The following is a 23,689-nucleotide window of genomic DNA, read 5'->3' on the forward strand; positions in this document are numbered from 1 at the left end:
TTTGTCTTCCTAAACATGGTAAATCCTCCTTTCTCTTCCTCCTCTCTCAGCCCCTGGAACCCGTCCCACTACTTCTTGTCTCTGTGAATTCCATCCTCACAAACCTTTCCTGTTAGGTAGAGCTGCACTCTTGTCCTTTCGAGATTGGACTCTTCCACCCCGCTATATCTTCAGTCCATGTGGTAGTGCCAGAGGATAACTGTGGGCATTTAGTCTAGGCTCTGTCCCTCAATTACCTGGCAACGGCCAGGCGTGCCTGACTCACTGTAAAAGGGGCTGCTTGCCCCCCTCCTCTCTCCCTCTTGCTCGATTCTCTTCTCCTTTTTTTTTTTTTTTTCAGAGCTGGGGTCCGAACCCAGGGCCTTGTGCTTGCTAGGCAAGCGCTCTACCACTAAGCCAAATCCCCAACCCCTCTCTTCTCCTCTTGCCCCTGCTACTTACCCTCTCCTCTCTCTCTCCCCACTCCTCTTTCCCCCACTCCACATGCTCATATGCTCATGACCTGCCTTTACTCTTCTCTCTCTCTCTCTCTCTCTCTCTCTCTCTCTCTCTCTCTCTCTGTCTCTCAACTCCCCTCCCTATGCCTTGAATAAACTCTATTCTATACTATTCCATAGTGTGGCTGGTACCTCAGAAGGAAGGGATGTCTCAGCGTGGGCCCACAGAGGCACCCCTCCCTCCACACCATACCAAGCCTCCACCAAACACACTCCTTCCTTCCTTACCTGTTTATAAAACACAACAGTAACAGTTCTCTCCCTCCACCCTGCAGTCTCCAGGGACCAGACTTGGGTTGTTAGCCTTGGTGGCAAGCTCCTTTACCTGTCAAGCCCTTTTGCTGGCCCCCAAGCCTGTTCTTTATCTTGGACCCTAGCAACTGCTTTCTGGGCTCTCTGATCCTTTGCCCACTCTTAGGCAATCTATAGCCAGTAGGATCTCTATGAGATCATATATCTACTGCCACCCCAAATGGGCCCAATCGCATCCAATCAGATTCTGAACTCCCTGCTTACGATGCTCTAATATTCTTGTGCTTTCAGATGAGCACAGTCAAATTCTTACTTACCTTGACCTACAAGATAGCTTGTCAAATAAACACACTTAATTTGGATTTCAGATGATGAGTATTTTTTATTTTTTATTATTTATTTATTGTATGTATATGAGTACACTGTAGCTGTTTTTAGACACACCAGAAGTGGGCATTACAGATGGTTGTGAACCACCATGTGGTGTCTGGGAATTAAATTCAGGGCCTCTGGAAGAGCAGTCAGTGCTCTTAACCGCTGAGCCATCTCTCCAGCCTGATGAGTGATTTATAAAAACCTTATAAACATACCCTATGCAATCTTTCACCATTTACATTGAATTAAAGTGGACGTAGTAACCTGTAAGTCCTATTTGCTAAGTCCCAAAAGCTCAGCAAAGATTCAGCCCTTAGCTCCTTCCCAGCCTATTTCTCCTCATCTGCTCTCCGGCCTTCTGACTCAAGCTGTTACCAACAGCTGGCTCCGGTCTTCTTGTTCACCTGCCCAGGAGTCATGGGCAAGCAGGGAAAAGCTCCTCCACAGCTGGTAGTCCTGGGCCCTTGAGTGGCCAAGGCAGAAGGGCTGGACTGGCCGACCCAGAGGCTTGTGCTCCATGCCTTGAGATCTGGACGACTACTGCGTCTCGTTTTAGAAGCTAGGGACTTGACTTCTGGCTGTAGGTAAGAAGCTTGTTTATTTGCAGAATGGGTCTCATATATATATATATTTTTATGTTTGTGTGTGTGTGTGTGTGTGTGTGTGTGTGTCTAGGTTCCTGAAGGGGCCAGAGGTGTCAGATTCCCCCAGGAGCTGAAGTTCTAGGTGGTTGTGAGCCTTCTAATGCAGGGTCTGAGACCTCAACGAGAGCAGTATGTGCTCCTAAGTGTTGTGTTTTATAAAAAGGAAAAAGAAGCCGGGGATATGTTTGCTAGAGTCTCGGTATGGTGTGGGGGCAGGGTTTGCTTCTGCGGGCTCATGCTGGGGCATCTCTTTCCCCTGAGGGACCAGCCACAGGACAGTATAGTACAGACTAGAGTTTATTTAGGGCATGGGGAGGGGAGTTGAAAGGGGTAGTAGAGAGAGAAAGGCGGGGGTTCGGAGGGGAGAAAGACTGGCCATGAGCACGTGGAGAGAAAAGGAGAGGGGAATGGGGAGAGAACAAGAGAGTGAAGATGAAGACAGGACAAGCAGCCCCTTTTATAGTGAGTCAGGCACACCTGGCTGTTGCCAGGTAACTGTGGGGCGGGGCCTACAAGAAATGCCAACGCTAAGTGCTGAGCCACCTCTCCAGACCTGTTGTTCTTGTTGTTTCTTGTTTTGTTTTGTTTGAAACACAAATCTTATGTAGCCCAGGCTTTGGAGTCAAGGATGAGAGGGGGTGGGAGTGGGGACACAAGTTGTGGGAGTCTATCATTCATGTTCCAACGATCCAGATCAGGTGTTCGGCCTTGGAGACATCTTCAGATCCCTGCCTGGAGCCTCTGATTCTCCTGTATGCTGGGCTGCGGATGGAACCCAGGGCTTCGAAGTAAGCAAGCACGGGCTCCAGCCCCCGCATCACGCTCAGCGCTCAACGTTCTGTTTCACTCTCTTCCTTTGTAAGAATCAAGATTACTCTCCTTTTAACTCCGGGTGTTATGAGGGTCACAGGGGTTAATTAATGTGAACTGTGTGGCACAGGGCCTGACACATGATGAAGAGTCAGTGAATGACAGCCCGGGGTATGATTTTATCTAAAAAAGTGGGGGTTGGCGGGGGGGGGGGGGGGGGAGAAGGCGCATCAGGTAAAGCATTTGGGAGACACAATACCGAAGACTGCAGTTTAGAGATTACAGAACCCCTTTAAGTCAGGTGTGTACGTGAGGGCAGAGTAGGGGAACTATTGAAATGGTCAATCCGTAGTCAGGGGAAGGTTTTTGTTGTGGACACGAGAGAAAAACATCTGGAAGAGTGTAGAGCAGAGGGAAAAAGAAGCAGACTGGGTAGCGAGGGCTGGGGGTGGGGTATGGAAAAATCGTGGGGTAGAAGGGTAAGCAGCTGGAGGGAGGGGAGGCTGGGAACTGGAGCATCCTGGGAGTTTAGCTTGGAGGAGGAGGTGAGAAGGAGTGGGGTGGGCTCTGACATGTATAAAGTGTGTGTGAGGGGTTGGGGATTTAGCTCAGCGGTAGAGCGCTTGCCTAGCAAGCACAAGGCCCTGGGTTCGGTCCCCAGCTCCGAAAAAAAAAAAAAAAAAAAAAAGTGTGTGTGAGGAGGGACTGAAGGAACCTGGAGGCAGGCCCTACATCCCTTCCACCAGAGGCAAAGGGGGGGGGGGGGGGAGGATGATTCCTTTTGGCAGGTGGGAACTATTTAACAGGTTCCTGAGAAATGCTAGCTTTTATCTAACCACTGGAAATCCTTCAATAATCCAGTTTGAGCTGAACCTAGACTGAGTTTTAAACCAAGGCTTGCCCTTTTAGGTGGAGATGGTAGCTTACCTATATAATCACAGCCCGGGGAAGGTTGTGATAGGAATTCCCAGAGCAAGCTGGCTCACTTGACTATGAGCCAGCGATCTCTGCATTGAGCCTGGGACCCTGCAGGAAGACCCTAGACATCAGCCGCAGGCCTCCCTCCACACGATATCACCAACTCACATATATGAACACACCTACACACGTGTATGTATACCCCCACTGTAGGGAAAAAAACCACAACCACCACCACCACCACCACCACCACCAAAGACAATGACAACAACACCCCAGCTTTAGAAAGGGGCTGGAAGACGGCTCAGCAGTTAAGAGCACCGTTGCTCTTCCAGAGGACCCAGGTTTGGTTCCCAGCACCCATCCTGGGTGGCTCACAACTGCCTGTAACTTCAATACCAGGAGCTCTGTCGCCCTCTTCTGGATTCCTTGGAAATTGTACTCTGGTGGTATATATTCAGATAAGCAGGTGTGTGTGCACGCACGCACATGCGCGTGCACACAGACACACACAAAAACACACACAGTCCTTAACTATGTATATAATTCATATCTATATATAATACATATATAATACAGATACATATATATGTGTATTATATGCAGTCCAGCTTAGGCTGTATGGCTATTATACATATGTATATGTATTTTATATATGTGTGTGCATATATGTATATAACATATACATATATATATATATATCAAAGGCAGAGTCTTGTGTCTAGGAAGTGACTGAAGCTCGTCAATTGTGATCTTGGAAGCTGCTGAAAAAAGAACCTTGCTCTTCTAACAGACTGGAACTGTCTTCATCTTTATTTTCCCTGAGGGATCCTCTGTGGCTTCAGTGTTTCCTCTGGGAAGAAAGGCTGCTGGGTTGTCCCCTTGGGAGACGGAGGAATTCCACCTTCTGAACCTTCTTTCCTACTTTGAAGTGTCCCTTTTTTTTTTTTTTTTAAATTTTCGGCAGGGAGGAAGAGAATCTCCCTCAAACCACTTAAAACAACTGATTTGGAGATATGAGAGGGCCCAGTGGGTAAAGGCACTTGCCACCAAGACTGACCAGCTGAGTCCCACGTGGTGACTGCCACATGTGTGCTGTGGCCTGTGCGAATGCACACACAATGAGTAAAATGCAATGAAGAACAGAAGCTGCTGATCCCTGTGGTTATGTTAGGGAAAAGCGGGAGGAAGCTGAGGAGGAGGGTGACCCTGTAGGAGGACCATCAGTCTCAATTAACCTGGACCCCCGAGATCTCTCAGACAGTGGACCACCAACCAGGCAGCATACACCAGCTGAGGTGAGGCCTCCAACACATAGACAGCAGAGGACTCCCGGGTCTGGCTGGGTTCACTTAGAGAGGATGTGCCTAACCCTCAAGAGACTGGAGGCCCCAGGAAGTTTAGAGGTCTGATGGGGTGGGTGGGGTGGGGACATATTTGTGGAGACTCGGGGGTGGGGGCAGGGAGGAGGTATGGGATGTGGAACTGTCAGGGGTGGACCGGGAGGGGAATAAAATCTGGAGTGTAAAAATAAAATTTAAGGGCTGGGGAGATGGCTCAGCGGTTAAGAGCACTGACTGCTCTTCCAGAGGTCCTGAGTTCAATTCCCAGCAACCACATGGTGGCTCACAACCATCTGTAAAGAGATCTGATGCCCTCTTCTGGTGTATCTGAAGACAGCTACAGTGTATTTATATATAATAAATGAATAAATCTTTTAAAAAAATAAAATTTAAAAATGCATCAAAAGGTTCATTTTTCAGGTATTTACCATGCCGCTGGGACATCTGGCTTGATTTTTTTCCAGGCTGGGCCAGAACTCACTGAGTAGATGTGGCCGACCTGGAACTCACAGAGAATGCCTGCCTCTGCCTCTCCCAGTGTTGGGATTAAAGACGGGAGCCCAAGCATGGGCATAGGGCTTGATTTTACATAGAGAAGGACCACTGAGGAGTTTTCTGCTGAGACTTCAGCCTCCTCACCTCACAAATTGTTAACCCAACATTAAACCGTGTATTAATCATCTCTTCCTGGTGTCTTATTTCCCTGATGTAAATTAGGTTTAATTCATCAGAAAAACAGGGAAGCCTGGCATTCTTGTGTTCACGCAACAGCAGATCAAGTTGCTCAGGGAATCTGAATACAGAACTATTGACCCACAGATAATCAGAAATTAGATTTTATTTTATTTTTTTTAATGATCTAAGTACCTGATTTAATTCTCTTTATAGAATAAAAGGTTATTCTTTTCACAGGAGGTATACATGAAAATGAAGTGGATTGTGTGGATCTCACACCATTTTTTCACTTCTTATTCTTTCAAAATATATATGTATAAATATTTTTAAAAGATTTATTTATTATATATAAGTACACTGTGGCTGTCTTCAGACACACCAGAAGAGGGCATCAGATCCCATCACAGATGGTTGTGACCCACCATGTGGTTGCTGGGAAATAAACTCAGGACCTCTGGAAGAGCAGTCAGTGCTCTTAACCGCTGAACCATCTCTCCAGCCCCAAAATATGTATGTATATATTTGAGATTTTACTTATTGTTGTGCTTTTCAAGACTGGGTGTCTCTGTGTAGCCCTGGCTGTCCTGGAACGCACTCTGTAGACCAGGCTGGCCTCAAACTCAGAGATCTACCTGCCTCTGTCTGCTGAGTGCTGGGATTAAAGGCACGAGCCACCACTGCCTTGCAAATATGTATTATTGTATATGTATGAGTGTCTGTCTGCATGTATGGCTCTGGACTCTATGCATGCAGTACCCAAAGAGGCCAGAAGAGGGCGTCTGATTCTCTTGGAAGGAGAGTGAAAGGTAGTTTTGAGTCACAGGGTGGGTACTGGGAATTGAGACTGGGTTCTTCCAAAGAGCGGCGAGTACCCTTAACCTGTCGAGCCATCTCTCCAGCCTGGGACATTCTTTTTTTTTTTAGTTCTTTTTTTTTCGGAGCTGGGGACCGAACCCAGGGCCTTGCGCTTCCTAGGCAAGCGCTCTACCACTGAGCTAAATCCCCAACCCCATGGGACATTCTTTATTCTTGAAATATCGCCTTCTTACTTAGGACACTAGTAAGGTTGTTTTGTTGTTTTGCTTTTTTGTTTTTGTTTTTGTTTTTTATCTTAGCAAATGACTTGGGCTGAGTGGGTAACTCATTTGGTAGAGAGCTAGCATAGCTTACTCGAAATTCTGGGCTCATCTTCAATCCCCCAAAACCTGTTTGAGGGTTTTTTTTGTTTTTGTTTTTGTTTTTTTTTGTTGTTGTTGTTAGTTTTTCAACACAGGGTTTCTCTATGGAATAGCCTGGCTGTCCTGGAACTCACTCTGTAGACCAGGCTATCCTGGAAATCACAGAGATCCTCCTGAGTGCTGGGATTAAAAGCATGACCCACCCACCACTCATCGCTGGTAGTTTGACTTATAAGATTTTGTTGTTGTTGTTGTTGTTGTTGTTGTTATTGTTGCTTTGAGACAGGGTCATTCTGTATAGTCTTGGCTGGCCTGGAACTTACTCTGTAGACCAGGCTGGCTTGGAAGTCACAGAAATCCTCCTGCCTCTGTTTCTTAAGTGGTGGGACTAAAGCCAGGTTCTACCACTGCCTGACTCTGAAAATGTTTTAAGATTTACTTAAATTGTTTTTTTTTTTTTTTTTTTTGGTTCTTTTTTTCGGAGCTGGGGACCGAACCCAGGGCCTTGCGCTTCCTAGGCAAGCGCTCTACCACTGAGCTAAATCCCCAACCCTTAAATTGTTTTTTAATCATGTGTATATGTGTATGTGCATATGTGTGTATGAGGATGTGCATATGGGGATATGTGGATATGTATGGGGGTATGTGCACATGTGTGTGGGTATGTGCATATGTGTGGGTATGTGCATGTGTGTGTGGGTATGTGCATGTGTGTGTGGGTATGTGCATGTGTGTGTGAGTATGTGCATGTGGGCTCAAGTGCCTTAGAGGTCAGGAGAGGGTGTTTCATGCCTTCTATAAGAGCAGTCTGTGCTCTTAACTGATGAGCCTTCTCTTCAGCCCCAATTTCTGAGAATTTATCTAAGACAAATAAATGAATAGAAGACATAAGCCAGGGCTGGTGGCCCAACATATGACACCAGCTACTTAGGAGACCGAGGCAAAAGAATGGCAAGTTCAGGGCCTTCTAGAGTTCAGGGCTAGCCTCAGCAACTTAATGAGATATTATCTTAAAATTAAAAGAAAAAAGGAGAGCTGGGTATATACCTCAGTGAGTTGCCTGAGCTCACATGAACATACCCACACAAACAAGCAAACTAATAAAAAAGAAAAAGGAAGGGGTTGGGGATTTAGCTCAGTGGTAGAGCGCTTGCCTAGCAAGCACAAGGCCCTGGGTTCGGTCCCCAGCTCTGAAAAAAAGAAAAAAGAAGAAAAAGAAGAAAAAAGAAAAAGGAAAAGAAAATGGATAAGCCTGTTTTTTAAACACTCATGTATTTATTTATTTATTTTTTCTTTTCTTTTTTTCGGAGCTGGGGACTGAACCCGGGGCCTTGTGCTTGCTAGGCAAGCGCTCTACCACTGAGCTAAATCCCCAACCCCCACTCATGTATTTATAAAACAACTCAAAACCCTCCAAGCACTTTATAGAAAGATGAGCATTTAGAAAGTTACGATGGGGGGCTGGAGAGATGGCTCAGTGGTTAAGAGCACTGATTGCTCTTCTAGAGGTCCTGAGTTCAAATCCCAGCAACCACATGGTGGCTCACAACCATCTGCAATGGGATCTGATGCCCTCTTCTGGTGTGTCTGAAGACAGCTACAGTGTACTCATATATAATAAATGAATAAATCTTTAAAAAAAAAAAAAAGAAAGTTACGATGTTCCCCAGAAGAAAGGATTCTTTTCTAGAGGGGTGTGATAGTTTAATTCAGGGCCTTGTCCATGCTGGGGCTAGTGCTTGACCCAAGGGTTATTGTTTTACTCTCTTATATTTTTGGTTGTGAGCCTAGCCTTTAATGGCTGAGCCACCTCTCCAGCCCATAGCTTTATTCTCAACTAAATGGAGGCTGAGAGATGTTTCAGTGGGTAAGAGCACTTGTTTGTTTGCTTTTTTGCAACATACTTTTTTTAATTGGATTTTTTTAAATTTACATTTCAAATTTTCCCACTTTCTCCCACCCACCCACTCATCCCTTCCTGCCTCCCCTCCCTGGCATTCCCCTACACTGGGGGTCCAGCCTTGGTAGGACCAAGGGCTTGTTCTCTCTTTGGTGTCCAACAAGGCCATCCTCTGTTACATATGCAGCTGGAGCCATGGGTCTGTCCATGTGTAGTCTTTGGGTGGTGGTTTAGTTAGTGGGAGCTCTGGTTGGTAATGTTGTTCTTATGGGGTTGCAAACCCCTTCAGCTCCTTCACTCCTTTCTCTAACTCCTCCAATGGGGACCCCATTCTCAGTTCAATTGGCTGCTAGCATTCGCCTCTGTATTTGTCAGGCTCTGGCTGAGCCTTTCAGGAGACAGCTATATCAGGCTCCTGTCAGCGTGCACTTCTTGGCATCTGCAATATTGTCTGGGTTTGGTGACTATGTATATGGGCTGGATCCCCAGGTGAGGCAGTCTCTGAATGGCCATTCCTTCAGTCTCTGCTCCAAACTTTGTCTCCATATCTCCTTGTTTTTTTTTTTGTTTTTTTTTGTTTTGTTTTTTTTTTTTTTTGGTTCTTTTTTTTCGGAGCTGGCTGGGGACCGAACCCAGGGCCTTGTGCTTCCTAGGCAAGTGCTCTACCACTGAGCTAAATCCCCAACCCCCACTTGTTTGTTTTTTAAGACAGGATTTCTTTGTGTAGTCCTGGCTATCATAGAACTCACTTTGTAGACCAGGCTTTCCTTGAACTCACAGAGTTCTGCCTGCCTCTCCCTCCCAAGTGCTGGGATTAAAGGTGTGGACCACGACCCAGCTATCACTTTTTAAAAAAAGATTTGTTTGAATTTTATGTGTATGGGTGTTTTGCCTACATGTATACCTGATATGTATGACCACATGTGCACTTGGTAATTGAGGAGGCCAGAAGAGGGTATCAGGTCCTCTGGAATGGAGTTACAGACAGTTGTGAGCCATTATGTAGACGCTAGGAATTGAACTCAGGTCCTCTGGAAAAGCAGCAAGTGCTCTTTTTTTTTTTTTTTGGTTCTTTTTTTCGGAGCTGGGGACCGAACCCAGGGCCTTGCGCTTCCTAGGCAAGCGCTCTACCGCTGAGCTAAATCCCCAACCCCCGCAGCAAGTGCTCTTAACTGCTGAGCCATCTCCCTACCTCCCAAGAGCATTTGTTTGGATCCTAGCACCTAGTCGTGGCTCACAACCATCTATAACTCTAGTTCCAGGGGGATCCAACATCTTCTTCTGACCTTTATGAGTGACCCAGCTAACATGTGGTACACAGAGATACATACAGACAAACGTTGATGCACATTAAAATTTTCCTTAACAATTTATTTTAAAAAATTGGGACTGGGGGCTGGAGAGATGGCTCAGTGGTTAGGAGCACTGACTGCTCTTCCAGAGGTCCTGAGTTCAAATCCCAGCAACCACAGGGTGGCTCATAACCATCTGTAATGAGATCTGATGCCCTCTTCCAGTGTGTCTGAAGACAGCTACATTGTATTCATATATAATAAATAAACCTTTTTAAAAAAACATTGGGACTGGAGAGATGGCTCAGCAGTTAAGAAGGATGGATGCTGGTGCAGAGGACTTGAGTGACGGGTGCTCGCTCTGTAGCTTACAGCCACCTGCACCTCCATCTCTTCCTCTAGCACCCAAATGCATACATGTGCATACACGCACATGTGTACACATATGTGCATGTGCACACGCACACTAAAAAAAATTAAATCCTAAAATATCTAACAATGATGGTTTGTCATCTCCTCGAGTTTATATAATAATTACCAGCTATCTCAGACTGCAAAGGAATAGAATAACTTGAACATGACAATGGGAACATTCAAATCAGAAGAAATCTTGCCAAGTTTCCGAGAGTCGTTGAGAGAAAAGGCAAAGAACACTTCTGGCCCCATGAGTGACTTTATCTGCGTTCTGTGCCCCGGAGCAGTGAGCTATCTTTGGAAGCTCTCAGAGCAGGACTGCTTGTGTGCGGCACAACTTGATTCTCAAGGGTCGCCTGTGTGTAGTCAGCTGCCGGCATCTCACGGAGACCATCCCCAGGGAGTGAGAAACTTATTTTGGGATAAGATTTTAAAATCACCCAGAGTTGTCTGCCCTCAAACCCTCCTCCGGAGACAGTGGCTAAAACTGTCTTTGTGAAGTTTAAGGAGGTACAGCCATTGTCTTAGAGGGGCTCGCTATTCTGAGAATGGCAGCGCTTTCCAAAGGCAACAAGAAGGATAAAGAAATACGCTGGAAAGTCGGCCTACAAAAAAGACAAGACCCAGTGAGAAGATCTGAGGATCAGGCCAAGAGCAGCGCTCCACAGGCAAAATTGAGGACAAGCTCAATCGTCCAGAGCTGTTAGGAGAAGTTCTGGTGGGGGGATGGGTTGGGAAGGTGGGTGCCGGAAGGTTATAACTCCCGTCATGCTTTCTGAGAGAAGACTCGTGGCCTGGGGAAGTGGCTCGGTTGTCGAATCCTTGCGTAGCATGCACCAAGCACTGTGCTTGATTCCCAGCACTACACAAAACTAAACATGGCGGTGAATGACTCTCGTCCCAGCATTGGGGAGGTAGAGGCAGGAGGATCGGGAGTTCAGGGTTATCCTTAGCTATAGTCAGTCTGAGAATTTAACTTCTTAGCCCAGAGTGGCCCTTCAGGGGCTGGCTCAGTAGCAAAGGAGTTTATCGAACTGGCTTGAAAGTATAAAGCTCAAGTGGGTTACACCAGGAACGCTAAAGGGTGGAGAGGCCCCAGCTGCAGGGATATGCCAACAGATTCGTGGTCACCAACTGGACACTTGAAGACAAAGAGCTTTAGCTGGGTAAGAGAAGTTAAAAAGTTCCAAGTCTTTTGTATCTGCCTTAGGTGCATATGATTGGTTTAAAAAAAAAAAAGTATCAGCTGGGTGGTGGGGGCCCACACCTTTAATCCCAGCGGGCAAGAGGCAGAGGAAGGAGGATCTCTGAGGTCAGCCTGGTCTACAGATCAAGTTTCAAGGCAGCCAAGGCTACGTAGAGAAGAAAAACTCTGGGGCAGAGGGGAGAGAAAATCTACTCTGTGTGCGTGCCTGCCTGCCTGCCTGGCTGCGTGCGTGCGTGCGTGCGTGCGTGCGTGCGTGTGTTTTGCACACTCACCACTGTATCAGTATACAGGGAAGAGAACAACTTGCAGAATCAGTTCTTTCCTTCAGCCCTGTGGGTCCCAGAGTCGGAAGTCAGGCTGTCAGGCTTGGTGGAAGTCCCTTTTTCTTTCTTTCTTTCTTTCTTTCTTTCTTTCTTTCTTTCTTTCTTTCTTTCTTTCTTTCTTTTTTTAGATTTATTTATTTATTATATATAGGTACATTGTAGCTGTCTTCAGACACACCAGAAGAGGGCACTGGATCCCATCACAGATGGTTATGAGCCACCATGTGGTTGCTGGGAATTGAACTCAGGACCTCTGGAAGAGCAGTCAGTGCTCTTAACCACTGAGCCATCTTTCTAGCCCATGGAAGTCCCTTACTTGGCTGAACCATTTTCTGGCTCCATAACTAATTTTTAGTTAAACAAAATGATGTTTTAAATCTCAAGTGCTTAATTCAGCCCTTTAATTCAGGCCATTCAGTGCAACATTGAAGGTTACCAATATTTTATTTTAGGCTTTAAACTGACTATGTAACCAAGATTGATTTTTTCTTTTTTTTTTTTTTTTCCAGAGCTGAGGACCGAACCCAGGGCCTTGGGCTTCCTAGGCAAGCGCTCTGCCACTGAGCTAAATCCCCAACCCCTGATTTTTTTTTTTTTTTCGGAGCTGGGGATCGAACCCAGGGCCTTGCGCTTCCTAGGCAAGCGTTCTACCACTGAGCTAAATCCCCAACCCCTGATTTTTTTTTTTAAATTTATGTATAATGGTTGTTTTGTCTGCATTTCTGTCTGTGACTCACATGCATACGGTACCCCTGGAGGCGAGAATTGGGCATTAGATCCTCCATGATGGGTGTTACAGAGGGTTGCTGACCATCACGTAACTACTGGGAATCAAACCAGGTCCACTGTAAAAGCAACAAGTTCTTTTAGCCCCTGAACCAATTAATTCTCCAGCCCCCAAGCTGAGCCAACTCTCCAGCCACCGAGGTTGCTCTTCTAATCTGTAGTGGTTTGAAAGAAAATGGCGCCCCCACCCCCTCACCCCCGCCAACCCTGTAGGCTCCTAAGGAGAGGCACTCTTGGAAAGGACTAGGAGGTGTGGACTTGTTGGAGGAGGTGTGTCACTGGGGGTGAGCTTTGAGGTTTCAGAAGCCCAAGGTAAGCAGGTAGTGCATTCTCTCTCCCCCCCCCTCCCCCATCCCCGCTGCCTGCCCATCCTGGTGAAGGACTCTCAGTTACTTCTCCAACACTATGTCTGCCTGTGTGTCTCCATGGTCCCAGTCACAATGACAATGGACTAAATATCTGGAACAGTAAGGCAGCCCCAGTGAAGTGTTTTCCTTTACGAGAGTTGCTGTAGTCATGGTGTCTCTTCACAGCAATAGAACACTGACTAAGACACAGTCCTTTTGCCTCCACCTCCCTACTGCTAGGATTACAAGAGTGTACCGCCACATCTGATTTGTGTGGTCGTGGGCATTGAAGCCAAGGCTTCCTGCGTGCTAGCCAAACATGCTACTTACTGAACTACATCCCTTCCTTGTTCCCTTCCTTCCTTTATCTTCCTTCCTTCCTTCCTTTCTTTCTTTCTTTTTCTTTTTCTTTTTTTTTTTGTTCTTTTTTTTCGGAGCTGGGGACCGAACCCAGGGCCTTGTGCTTCCTAGGTAAGCGCTCTACCACTGAGCTAAATCCCCAGCCCCCCTTTCTTTCTTTCTTTTTCTTTCTTTCTTTCTTTCTTTCTTTCTTTCTTTCTTTCTTTCTTTCTAGCTCATATGCTTGGAACAGAACAAGAACATTAAGGTAAATTACTCACTTATTCCTAAACCATCATTAGTTTATTATCAACTTGACCACAGACTTCAACATATCTGGAAAGAGGGGATCTCAACTGCCTTTTTCAGATTAACCTGTGGTTATGTCTGTGGGGGCATTTTCTTGCTTGCTGATTGATGTAGGAATGGCCTATCCAACTATAGGTGGTGCCATCCCTGGGCAGAAGGGTAAGGCTATATAAGAAAGGCAGCTGAGGGGCTGGAGAGATAGTTCGGCAGTGAAGAGCACACTTGTTGCTCTTCTAAAGGACCAGAGTTCAGTTTGCAGCACCCACATTTGGCAGTTAACAACCTCTTTCGACCTCCAAAGGCGCTGTATTCACACACACGTTTCCACACACAGATAGAAAACAAAGTGTGTGTGTGTGTGTGTGTGTGTGTGTGTGTGGAGAGAGAGAGAGAGAGAGAGAGAGAGAGAGAGAGAGTTAAATAAGCAGCCAGGGAAAGCAACCCAGTATCTAAATATCTATTCCAGGTCTCTGCTTAATTCCTTCTTCCAGGTTCCTGCCTTGGCTTCCTGCCTCATCCTGCTATGCAGAAGACTTGGCATGACACAGTTCCTGTCCCTGGAACAGAGCTAGCACATTAGCACATCTAGGCATGGTGCAGATAGTAATCTCAGGATGGGATCCCACCCAGCCAAACTTACTGTTTGTGCTTACAATGGTAGGCAGATCTCTGGATTCATTTGCTACGTAAAAGAAAATGTACTTACTGTCTCTTTCTAAGAGTCAAGGGGCTATGGTCATACAATCCTGATTCATGGGATAGTCAAAAGGGAACCTGGGGTAATGACTGGACTGCTATGTAAATAAAAGACTGGGCCTTGGTCTGCAAGAGCTATCTGCACAGCTGTCCAGGAAGCCAGCTCGAGCAGAACACAGAGCTGTCAGCTTGTACCCATAACAGACTTTGAGTTGATCTTTCCTGGCTCCTAAATACCTCTTCCTCAGGAACTCCTTCCTCTCCAAGTCCAGGCTGGTCCTTGGCAGCTTCCCCCGGTGATGAACTATGATATGTTAGCTGAAAGAAACCCTCTCCTCCCCAAGTCGCTTTTGGGCAGTATGCTGGATAGTTTTATGTCAGCTTGATTCAAGTTGAAGTCATCTGAGAGGTGGAAGAAAATGCTGTAAGGCATTTTCTTAATTAGCGATTGATGGGGGAGGGCCCAGCCCACTGTGGGTGGTGCTGTCCCTCACCTGGTGGCCCCGGGCTCTATAAGAAAACAGCTTGAGCAAGCCAAGTGGAGCAAGTCAGTAAGCAGCATTCTTCCATGGACTTCGGCATCAACGCCTGCCTCCAGGTCCCTGCCATGACTTCCTTCAGTGATTGAACAGTGCTGTGGAAGTGTAGGCCAAATAAACCCCTCCCTCTACATCTTGCTTTCTGGCCATGGTGATTCACTGTAGCAGTAGAAACTCTAAGACAGAGAACAAACTGGAACAACTCTCCCAGGAAGAAGAAAGGAGGGAAATCTTTGAATTCCAATGAGGTAGTCTTTTAAGTCGCACATGATTCGAGAGAAAGAATTTAAGGGTAGACAAGTTAGGCAAAAAGAGTCAAGCCATAACCTTAAAAAAAGAGCTTGCTGGACCCACTTCACACCCTGGTGCGGATGCACACCCCAGTTACCCTAGCAAAGCTATCAAAGCCTCTGGCTGACTGGCAATGTCAATTATTTGTTTAAAGACTTATTTATTTTATGTATGTGAGCGCAGTGTCACTGTCTTCAGACACAACAGAAGAGGGCATTGGATCCCATTACAGATGGTTGTGAGCCACCATGTGGGTGCTAGGTGCTAGGAATTGAACTCAGGACCTCTGGAAGAGCAGTCAGTGCTCTTAACCGCTGAGCCATCTCTCCAACCCTGACTGGCAATTTCATGAATGGCTGTTTCAGACAGAATGTATCCTGAACTTGAGACCAGGGCACAATTGGAAATCAGAGGCAGAAACACCGCAAGGAATGTAATGGCTCTAATGGTGGCTGAGGAAATTATAGAGAAATCTGTGGGTGTTCAGAAGGCTAAGGTTGGGCCTCAGTGGGAAACTGCTTTTAATAAAACTCTGCTTAGGGAGTCACAAGAACCTATACATTGAGGATTAGGTACGCAAATATTTAACGACCCCCATAAAGTTCAGCCCCAGGAGGCAGCCTCTGCCTGAGAACGAAGGCTGAAAGCCAGCCAGCAGCTCAATGTTGAAAGTTGGTGTGTTTTGCATACAGAATTAAAATGCTGGATGGGGCATAACGGTGATGTTAGAGCTATAAAAGGCAACATGTTTTAGTTAATTGAACTGATATTACACAACTCATAGGACTTTGGTATAAAAAGCACTGTGCTTAGGGGCTGGGGATTTAGCTCAGTGGTAGAGCGCTTACCTAGGAAGCACAAGGCCCTGGGTTCGGTCCCCAGCTCTGAAAAAAAAAAAAAAAAAAAAAAAAAAAAAAAAAGCACTGTGCTTGTTCCGGTCAGAGGTCAGACGGTGACTTTATTTCCTTTTTTAAATTTCTGTCTGTCTGTCTGTCTATCGTGTGAGTGTGTGACATGAGTGTCACAGGACCTGTGTTGAGGTCAGAGGACAACTTTTAAGAGTTGGTCTTCTTCTACCGTGCGAGTCCTAGGGGTGATCCAACTCCAGCCATTAGACATAGCAGCAAATACCCTGACCCACTGAATCAGCCAATCAGCATTAGCTAACCGGAAGATAGACTAGAGCTGTGTTTCTGTGTAAGCTCCACTGAGACATTGAAGCATTTCTGTTTCCGTACTCAGCAACCCCAGAGGAACCTCTCATGAACAGCAGAGGCTGAGTGGGATAGGGAAATCGTGACAGGACAGCCTTATCCTAAAACATGAGCCAGGTGTGGGGCTGGAGGGATGGCTCAGTGGTTATGGTTAAGAGCATTTGCTGCTGGGGTTGGGGATTTAGCTCAGTGGTGGAGCGCTCACCTAGCAAGCGCAAGGCCCTGAGTTCGGTCCCCAGCTCCAAAAAGAAAAAAGGAAAAAAAAAAAAAAGAGTATTTGCTGCTGAAACATGAGAACACAAGTTCGGATCCTAGCACCCATGCCTCTAACTCCAGTTCTGGGGGATCCGATGCCTCCTTCAAGACACAAATAAATAAAACACTCATAAATAAAATGAATACCTTAAAAAAGTGACCCAACTAGAGCTGGGGATATAGTTTAGTTGGTAGAGCTCTAGCCTAGTATGCACCAAACCTTGCGTTGGATTTCCTAGCACTGAATAAACTGGGTGTGCTGGTACACACCTGAATCCCAGAACTTGGAAGGTTAAGGCAGGGAGATTGAAATTTCAAGGTCATCTTTACCATATTGCAAGTAAAAGGAGATAAAAACTTTGTCTATTTTTTTTAAATATTTACGTATGTATATGGGTACTTTTGTCTTCATATACTCTGCATACCAGAGGACAGCTATGAGCCGCCATGTGGTTGCTGGGAAGTGACCTCAGGACCTCTGGAAGGGCAGTCAGGGCTCTTAACCATTGAGCCATCTCTTCAGCCCAAGGCTTTGTCTTAGAAAAAAAAAAAAAAAGAGGAGCTGGAGAGATGGCTCAGAAGTTAAGAGCACTGACTGCTCTTCTAGAGGTCCTGAGTTCAATTCCCAGCAACCACGTGGTGACTCTCAACCATCTGTAATGGGATCCGATGCCCTCTTCCGGTGTGTCTGAAGCTACAGGGTACTCATATACATTAAGTACATAAATATATTTAAAGAAATGAGTTGGAGCAGTGGCACACATGCCCTTCTAATCCCAGCAGAGGCAGGCAGATCTCTCAGTTTGATGATAGCCTGGTCTATATAGTGAGTTCCAGGACAGCCAGGGCTACGTAATAGAAACTGTGTCCCAAAAAAAAAACAGTACAAAAAACAAAACAAACAAGAACAAAAAGGCCTAGCTGAGCTGTCTAATTCAGTACCTATTTGCCAGTACCTATTTGCCTGGCAAACCCAATGCCCAATGTGTGAACACACACACACACACACACACACACACGTCAGACCTAACCTGGCATGGAGTGAATCTGGTTGGTACTCCCAAGGATCCCTCTTGGCTATGGGATCTTAAATTCTGGAGACATTCAAGTACCCTCTAGGTGGATAAGGGAGTTAATGCATTCAGCCTATGGGGTTCTAGGTTTTCTTTTGGGTATTTTTAGGCTGGAAAACTAAGGTCACTAGGAATTTCCTACGAAGGGTCTTGGATACCACGTGCCCATTAGTAGGAGAGGCAACCTTGCACACGAGGCCATCTGGCTGGGTACAGTAATTGGCTTCCTTCCTTGTCCTGTCTTCTTTCCCATTGACATCAATATTGGACAGCGTTCCCTTGGGACTGGCTGAGAAAGAGGAAGCTACACTTGGAAGAAGATTGCTTTGTACTTTATTTACAATAGAATGTAAGAAAAAGTAAGTTATTAACAATAATAAATAACAAGGGGGGGGGCGGGCATCGACGACAGAACAGCCGTAAAAGGACACAGAGGGTTGTGTGTGTGAGGGTCACTTCCGTTCGAGTTGCTTGCACTCTGCGTTCCAACACTTGGTCCTTCAGTGGTGGCAGTGGTATTTTGACTAAGTTAACCCGATCAAGATCTCAGCTCGAAAACGGAAATGCTGAAATGACACTGGCAAGGACATATAACATCAACTCAAAAGAACCTCTTATCTCCTCAGGGACACTGGGAAACGGGGAGGGAGACTTGAAATTCCACAGATACAGTTTGAACTCGGAAAGCAAGAAAGTGGGAAGGCTTATCCTAAGCATTTATTAAAATGGAGTTACAGTAAAGGGGCGTCGTCTGTGAAGTTCTCCACACGTTCACATTGTCTTATAGCATGAAGTCCTATGGATCTTGAGCAGTAAGATATCAGACTCGGACAGAGTGCTTTGAAGGTGGAATTCGGAATACAGGGGAACCCAAGGTGTCTTGGGTCTGTGCGTGGTGTCAACGCAGTGTGACGGTGTAACGCTTTGGTCTTACCAAGAATAAAGAGTTTAACATAGTTTATTCATGTCAACTTACAGACCAGGCCAAGATTTATTTTTATTTTTTTACAACTATGGCTTGGATGGAAGATGTCATCTAGCCTACCAGTCAGATGACCAGAAAAGTATGGAAACGTCACTCTGCATTGGATTATCTGCTTATAGGTTGAAAGGAGAGTCAATTCTGTGCTGGCCCTTTTCCAAAACAAAGTTCCCACCAATGTAAGCCAGCTGGTGCCCTGTTACCCTGTTGTCTCAGAGCACTGAAGAGATGCCAAAGGAAGTGAAATTTGAAAATCTTCATAAACACATTTAGCTCTGAAAATTTCAATTTAGAGGGTTTTAATCAAGATGTTTCTTAGTTTAAAGCTCATTGTGGGTCATGAATGAAAACCACACGATTACTTTTGGGGGATATCATTAGGGGTTGTGTATCCTATTTTTACATTTTTATTTATTTGTGTGTGTGTGTTCATTAGATCTACAATCGAGCTAACTTATCTTCACACCCAAAAACCCGGCTGACATATGCCTGTAGATAAGTTAAAATAGCCCCACATAGATGCAAAGCCAGAGAGCAGGGTTTATAAGCAAGTCCACCCACAAACTGACAACAACAATAAAAAATGTTACAGTTTCTTTTTCCTTTGCATTCTCTTACTATACAGCGCAAAAGGAAACGCTCCGGGTGGGGGTGGGGTGGGGTGAGACAAGCTTTATGCAATAAAAACACCACAAAGCCTTGACCCAGGAAAAGCGCAACAAAGAGATGCTGCTGTGCCACACCCTGAATGCGGGGATGTTTCCTCTTAGGAAGCCACCAGGAGTCAAGACACGAATGGCCATTTTAGCGGCATCTACCGCTGTCAGAGATGAAGAGGGGTAAACACACATTTTATCCTATGCTATTTCAGTTGGGCCACCAGAGACTTAGAACTGCTGGTGGGTGGCTTGCTATACTGCGTTTTATACATGTATATATATGTACAGGTATGATACAATTTTGGTGAACGAAGCTGAAGGGTTTCACATGGCAGACATAGGCACTGAGTTAAGGATTCTATTCCCCCCTCGAACATGCTTAGCCATTCAAGTTTCTGCTATTTTTTTACCCCCCTAAATTTCCATCATGCACCCATTTTGTTTCCATCCTCACAAGAATTACTCGTGTTCTATATACACACACCCCTCGAAGGCTTGGATCCCACAATGGCAGATTAACGTGAGGACAAAGCGAAACGACACTTGGCAATCAAGATTCAGAAAACGTCGAAGTCATTTATGCTTTTTGATGACTGGATTAAATATTCAAAGCAGCTAGTGAAATATATCCAGAATCCCACCCCTTCCCTATTTGAAACACACACAGAACCACATGTAGACAGGAAAACTGAACACATACGCGTTGGTTAAGAATCACATTACCAGAAGTTAGCGCTACAATTGGTGTCAAAGGTCCTGAGCTGACTACAAAGGAAAAGAAGACTCACAGAGAGGGAATGCGAAGGTAGCTTTTCTAAGAGAACCAGACTGTTGACCTTGACAACAGAAGCCTGTATAGAACGGAGGAGTGGAGTGGTATTACTGGAAAAACTCGGTGCCAGATGGGTTAGCCACCTGCGCAAAATCAGCTCGCACTACACGAAAACCGACGAGCCCACCCCAGCCCGCGTCAGCTTGCAAACGGTAAGCAGATACATACTCGAACTCCGTGTCTTCTGAAAAGTGGAATTTTGCTTTTTTTGCTCATTGAATACAGCCGTATGCAGAGGAAACCACTGAGGGGTTCAAAGGGTTTGGGGAGAGAGGACGGTTTTCCCACAAGCAAGATTCATGCTTCCATACCATGCAAAGGAGGGTACCCTACTACGGTACCGTCACCTCGAGGAAAAGGTGCGCTGTTACGATAAGCTATTTGTAATCGCTTTCCTTTGAGTACTGGGGTGCAATGTCCATCTATAGACAAAGGAATGATCTAGACACTCTAAACACTTTGGTGCTGGGCTCAAGGAGCCAGCACCTGGGCCGAGAGAGAGGGCATGGACCCGGGAGACGTGGCAGAATGTGGTGCACCCGGGACGGGGTGCAGGCAGGGTCCACTGGCAGGGAGGTGTTAGGGAAGGAGAATACACTCCTTGGTCTGCTTTTGCTTCCTTTGGGATCTGTATTGGGGGCCATTTTCTTTCCTGAGGTTGGAGGTCAGGAGTCAGGAAGGGACAGCTAGGACGTAGGTTCTGCAGCGTCACACAGCTATTGCTATTCTGTGGGCTTTCCTTGTGGGCTTAAAGGCAGTGAGGTGCAACGGTGACCGATTTCTCTTTCTGCCACTTTGATGACCGACCTTGTCAGCGGTCGGCCTGGACTCTGGCATACATACATGTCCCCTCTGTGCAGCAACGAGACTAAGACAAAAGGAACATTTATGACCACACCTCTGTACAAATAGGAACCCGCAAATCCTCAACATCTCTCGCTTGCCTGTATTTTCTGGATTCCTGGGACACAGCTGATAACTAGATTATTTCCTTTCTGCGGGGTTGGGGGACTGGAACCCAGGGCCTCCTGAATGTTAGGTAAAGAACTCTACAATCGAGCTACACCCTGGCCCCCGATGTTTAGATTATAAGGAAGGAATAAGAGAATGGTAGTGTTTTCAGAAGCCTGGTGATGGTCAACCCATCCCAGGTATATCTGGGTGTTACTAAGAGTAAACCAGGAGGGATGGATTCTCTTCTGCATGGTTCAGACAGTGGTTAAGCACAGGTAACTTAGTCTACCTTGAACTTCCTCAAGTGGGAGACTAATAATGAATGAATTCTCCTTAGCTTGTCGAAGTTTCTGAGAATTGTTTGGATGGTGAAGCTCACAGGTCAAGCTTTGGAGGTACTTGAAGAGAAGATGGCTGCCTCACCTGGGGCTCTCTGTTTCCGGAACATTCCACATTATATTAGTTGTGGTCATAAGCCTTCCAGGCAAGTCTTAAAAAGATTTAAGAAGCCACCAGGGCACGGAGGGGGAAGCGAAGAGACGCAAACAGATGGGCTCTTTATTAAATTTTGTGAAAAGGTATAAAGAGACGTTATCGTGAATTGCACTTGGAGCCTCTAGAAGTTGGTTATTAAAATTTTCAAAAGTGTAAGAAGTTAATTTAGGCTCCAAATCCTGAGTCAGGCTAAATCAAAATAGGAATATTGATTACAACTGGAATTCAAGTATTGGTGGTCAGCAGTCCCAAATGATAAAATTGGGCATGTGACTCCTGAGAATATATATATATTTTTACTTTTTGTTGTTGATGGGAGGAAATTGATGTCATTTTACCACACCTTACCAAAAAAAATAAAAAATAAAAAAAAAGGTTTCTCATCCATTCACCCTTTTACCATTGAGGCCCACATTAGACTCATCAAGGTCCCAGAGACAGCTTCCTCCTTGTCCCACTTCTAAAGCTAGAGACAATTCTGTGTGTCTTGTTCTCGAGACAGTGTCTCACATAACCCAGGCTGGCCTCGAATCTGTTTCTAGCTGAGGTTGGCCCCGAACTTCTGACCCTGCTGCCTGGTTTACCATTGCGGGGATGGAACCGAAGGGCTCTGTGGCAGCTGCAGCAGCTCTCTACCCACTGAGCTTTGCCCTCTGCCCCTCCTGTTTTGCTTTGTTTTCTAAATCGTACTTTTCCACATTCGCTATGATGCTGTGTGGCACACGAAGGGGGTTCTTGCTATCTGTGAGATTATCTAACCACATGCAGTCTGAGATCCAAGAACACAGTTGAGTGAAGAGGCAGTCTTTCCTCGACCAGAGGATTCTTTAAGAAAAAAAAAAAAAGCCTCAAATGAAAATAAAGGACCCAACGGGATGTTCACACGGAGTTACTCTGATTTGGGCCGACATGGCTTTTCGGAAGCGTAGACGCCAGGTAAATTCAGGGTGGCTTTTTTCTCTGGATCTGGAAGTGTGAGCGTCTCTGGAGCAGATTTTTTCCGGGGCCGGTCTTTGGGAATGGATAGAAATTCTGGCGCATCTGTGGAGAGAGGGGTGGAGGGGGCGCTGGAGGGGGCGCTGCGCACCGAGGAAGGCAGTAGAGCGATGCCGGAGATCGAGATGGCAGGTGGGAAAACGCCGATCTTCTTGTTGGTGGCTTCCTGAGTGGCTCGTTCGAACTCTCGCACTTCATCCATTGTCATGTCTTCAAAGGGAAAAGTAGAGAGAATAATAGTTACTGTCCAGACGTGCAAATGGGTTTCATTGCTAAATCTGGGGGCGCTACCATGAAGCCGACTCCTACCCATCACAAACCTGAATTGTTTTTGAAATATTAATCCCTCATTTTTTTTCTCCCTCATCTTTGTTACTAAGACACATCCCCCCCAAAAAACATTTCCTTTTTGGATATCAATCCAAGATTTTTCAAAGGACTCTTTAGTAAGTATTCAGGAATTACTGAAATACACTTTATTTATCTATTTGCTGGGTGAGCATGGATCCTGTGTGGGGGGGTGACTGAGTCTTGGAGGTGAGAGGACAACCTTCAGTCCTTCCGCCATCCAGGCCCTCAGTTCATTGGGCTGAACTCAGCTTGCCAGACTTGGCAGCAGCGGCTATCTTTAATTGGTGAGCCATCTCATTGGTCCAATTAGTATGCACTAAAAATATTTGTGTGTGTATGCATGTATATGTGTGTGCATATATATGTGTGTGTACATGTGTGTGGTGTCTGTATGAGTGCGTGCATGTGAGTGCATGTGTATGTATGTGTATATATATGTTGTGTATATGTATGTGCATGTGTATTTATGTGTATATGTGTATTGCGTGTGTGTTGCATGTGTGTGTGTGTGTGTGTGTGTGTGTGTGTGACACCGCTGTGCACACAAGAAAACTAGAAGAGGGCACCTTTAATTTTCCCTATCCCTTTTGGGGCAGGGTCTCTCTCAGAAGCTGGGGCTCACATTTTCTAAGCCCTTGGTTCTCCTATTCCTACCCTTCACCCCCCCCCCCCCCCAGCTAGAGTTATAGGCATTTGCAGCATGCCTGGATTATTGCCTGGAGGCTGGGGTCCACGTTTCAGTG

The 23,689-nt window shown here is 45.9% G+C and overlaps 1 protein-coding gene across 2 annotated transcripts in view; it reads right to left on the bottom strand.

Moving 5' to 3' along the window:
* Positions 1-17,993: 17,993 nt before the first annotated feature.
* The window catches only part of Pitpnc1 (phosphatidylinositol transfer protein, cytoplasmic 1), a 264,927-nt gene continuing 259,231 nt past the window's right edge, over positions 17,994-23,689 (bottom strand). For both annotated transcript variants that reach the window (NM_001427418.1, NM_001427419.1), the window contains 1 exon segment: positions 17,994-22,805. In NM_001427418.1, the coding sequence (NP_001414347.1) occupies positions 22,489-22,805 (317 nt within the window). In that variant the 3' untranslated portion in view covers positions 17,994-22,488.

Source organism: Rattus norvegicus, chromosome 10 (assembly GCF_021556685.1).
Source record: "Rattus norvegicus strain SHRSP/BbbUtx chromosome 10, alternate assembly SHRSP_T2T, whole genome shotgun sequence".
Lineage (NCBI taxonomy): Eukaryota > Metazoa > Chordata > Mammalia > Rodentia > Muridae > Rattus > Rattus norvegicus.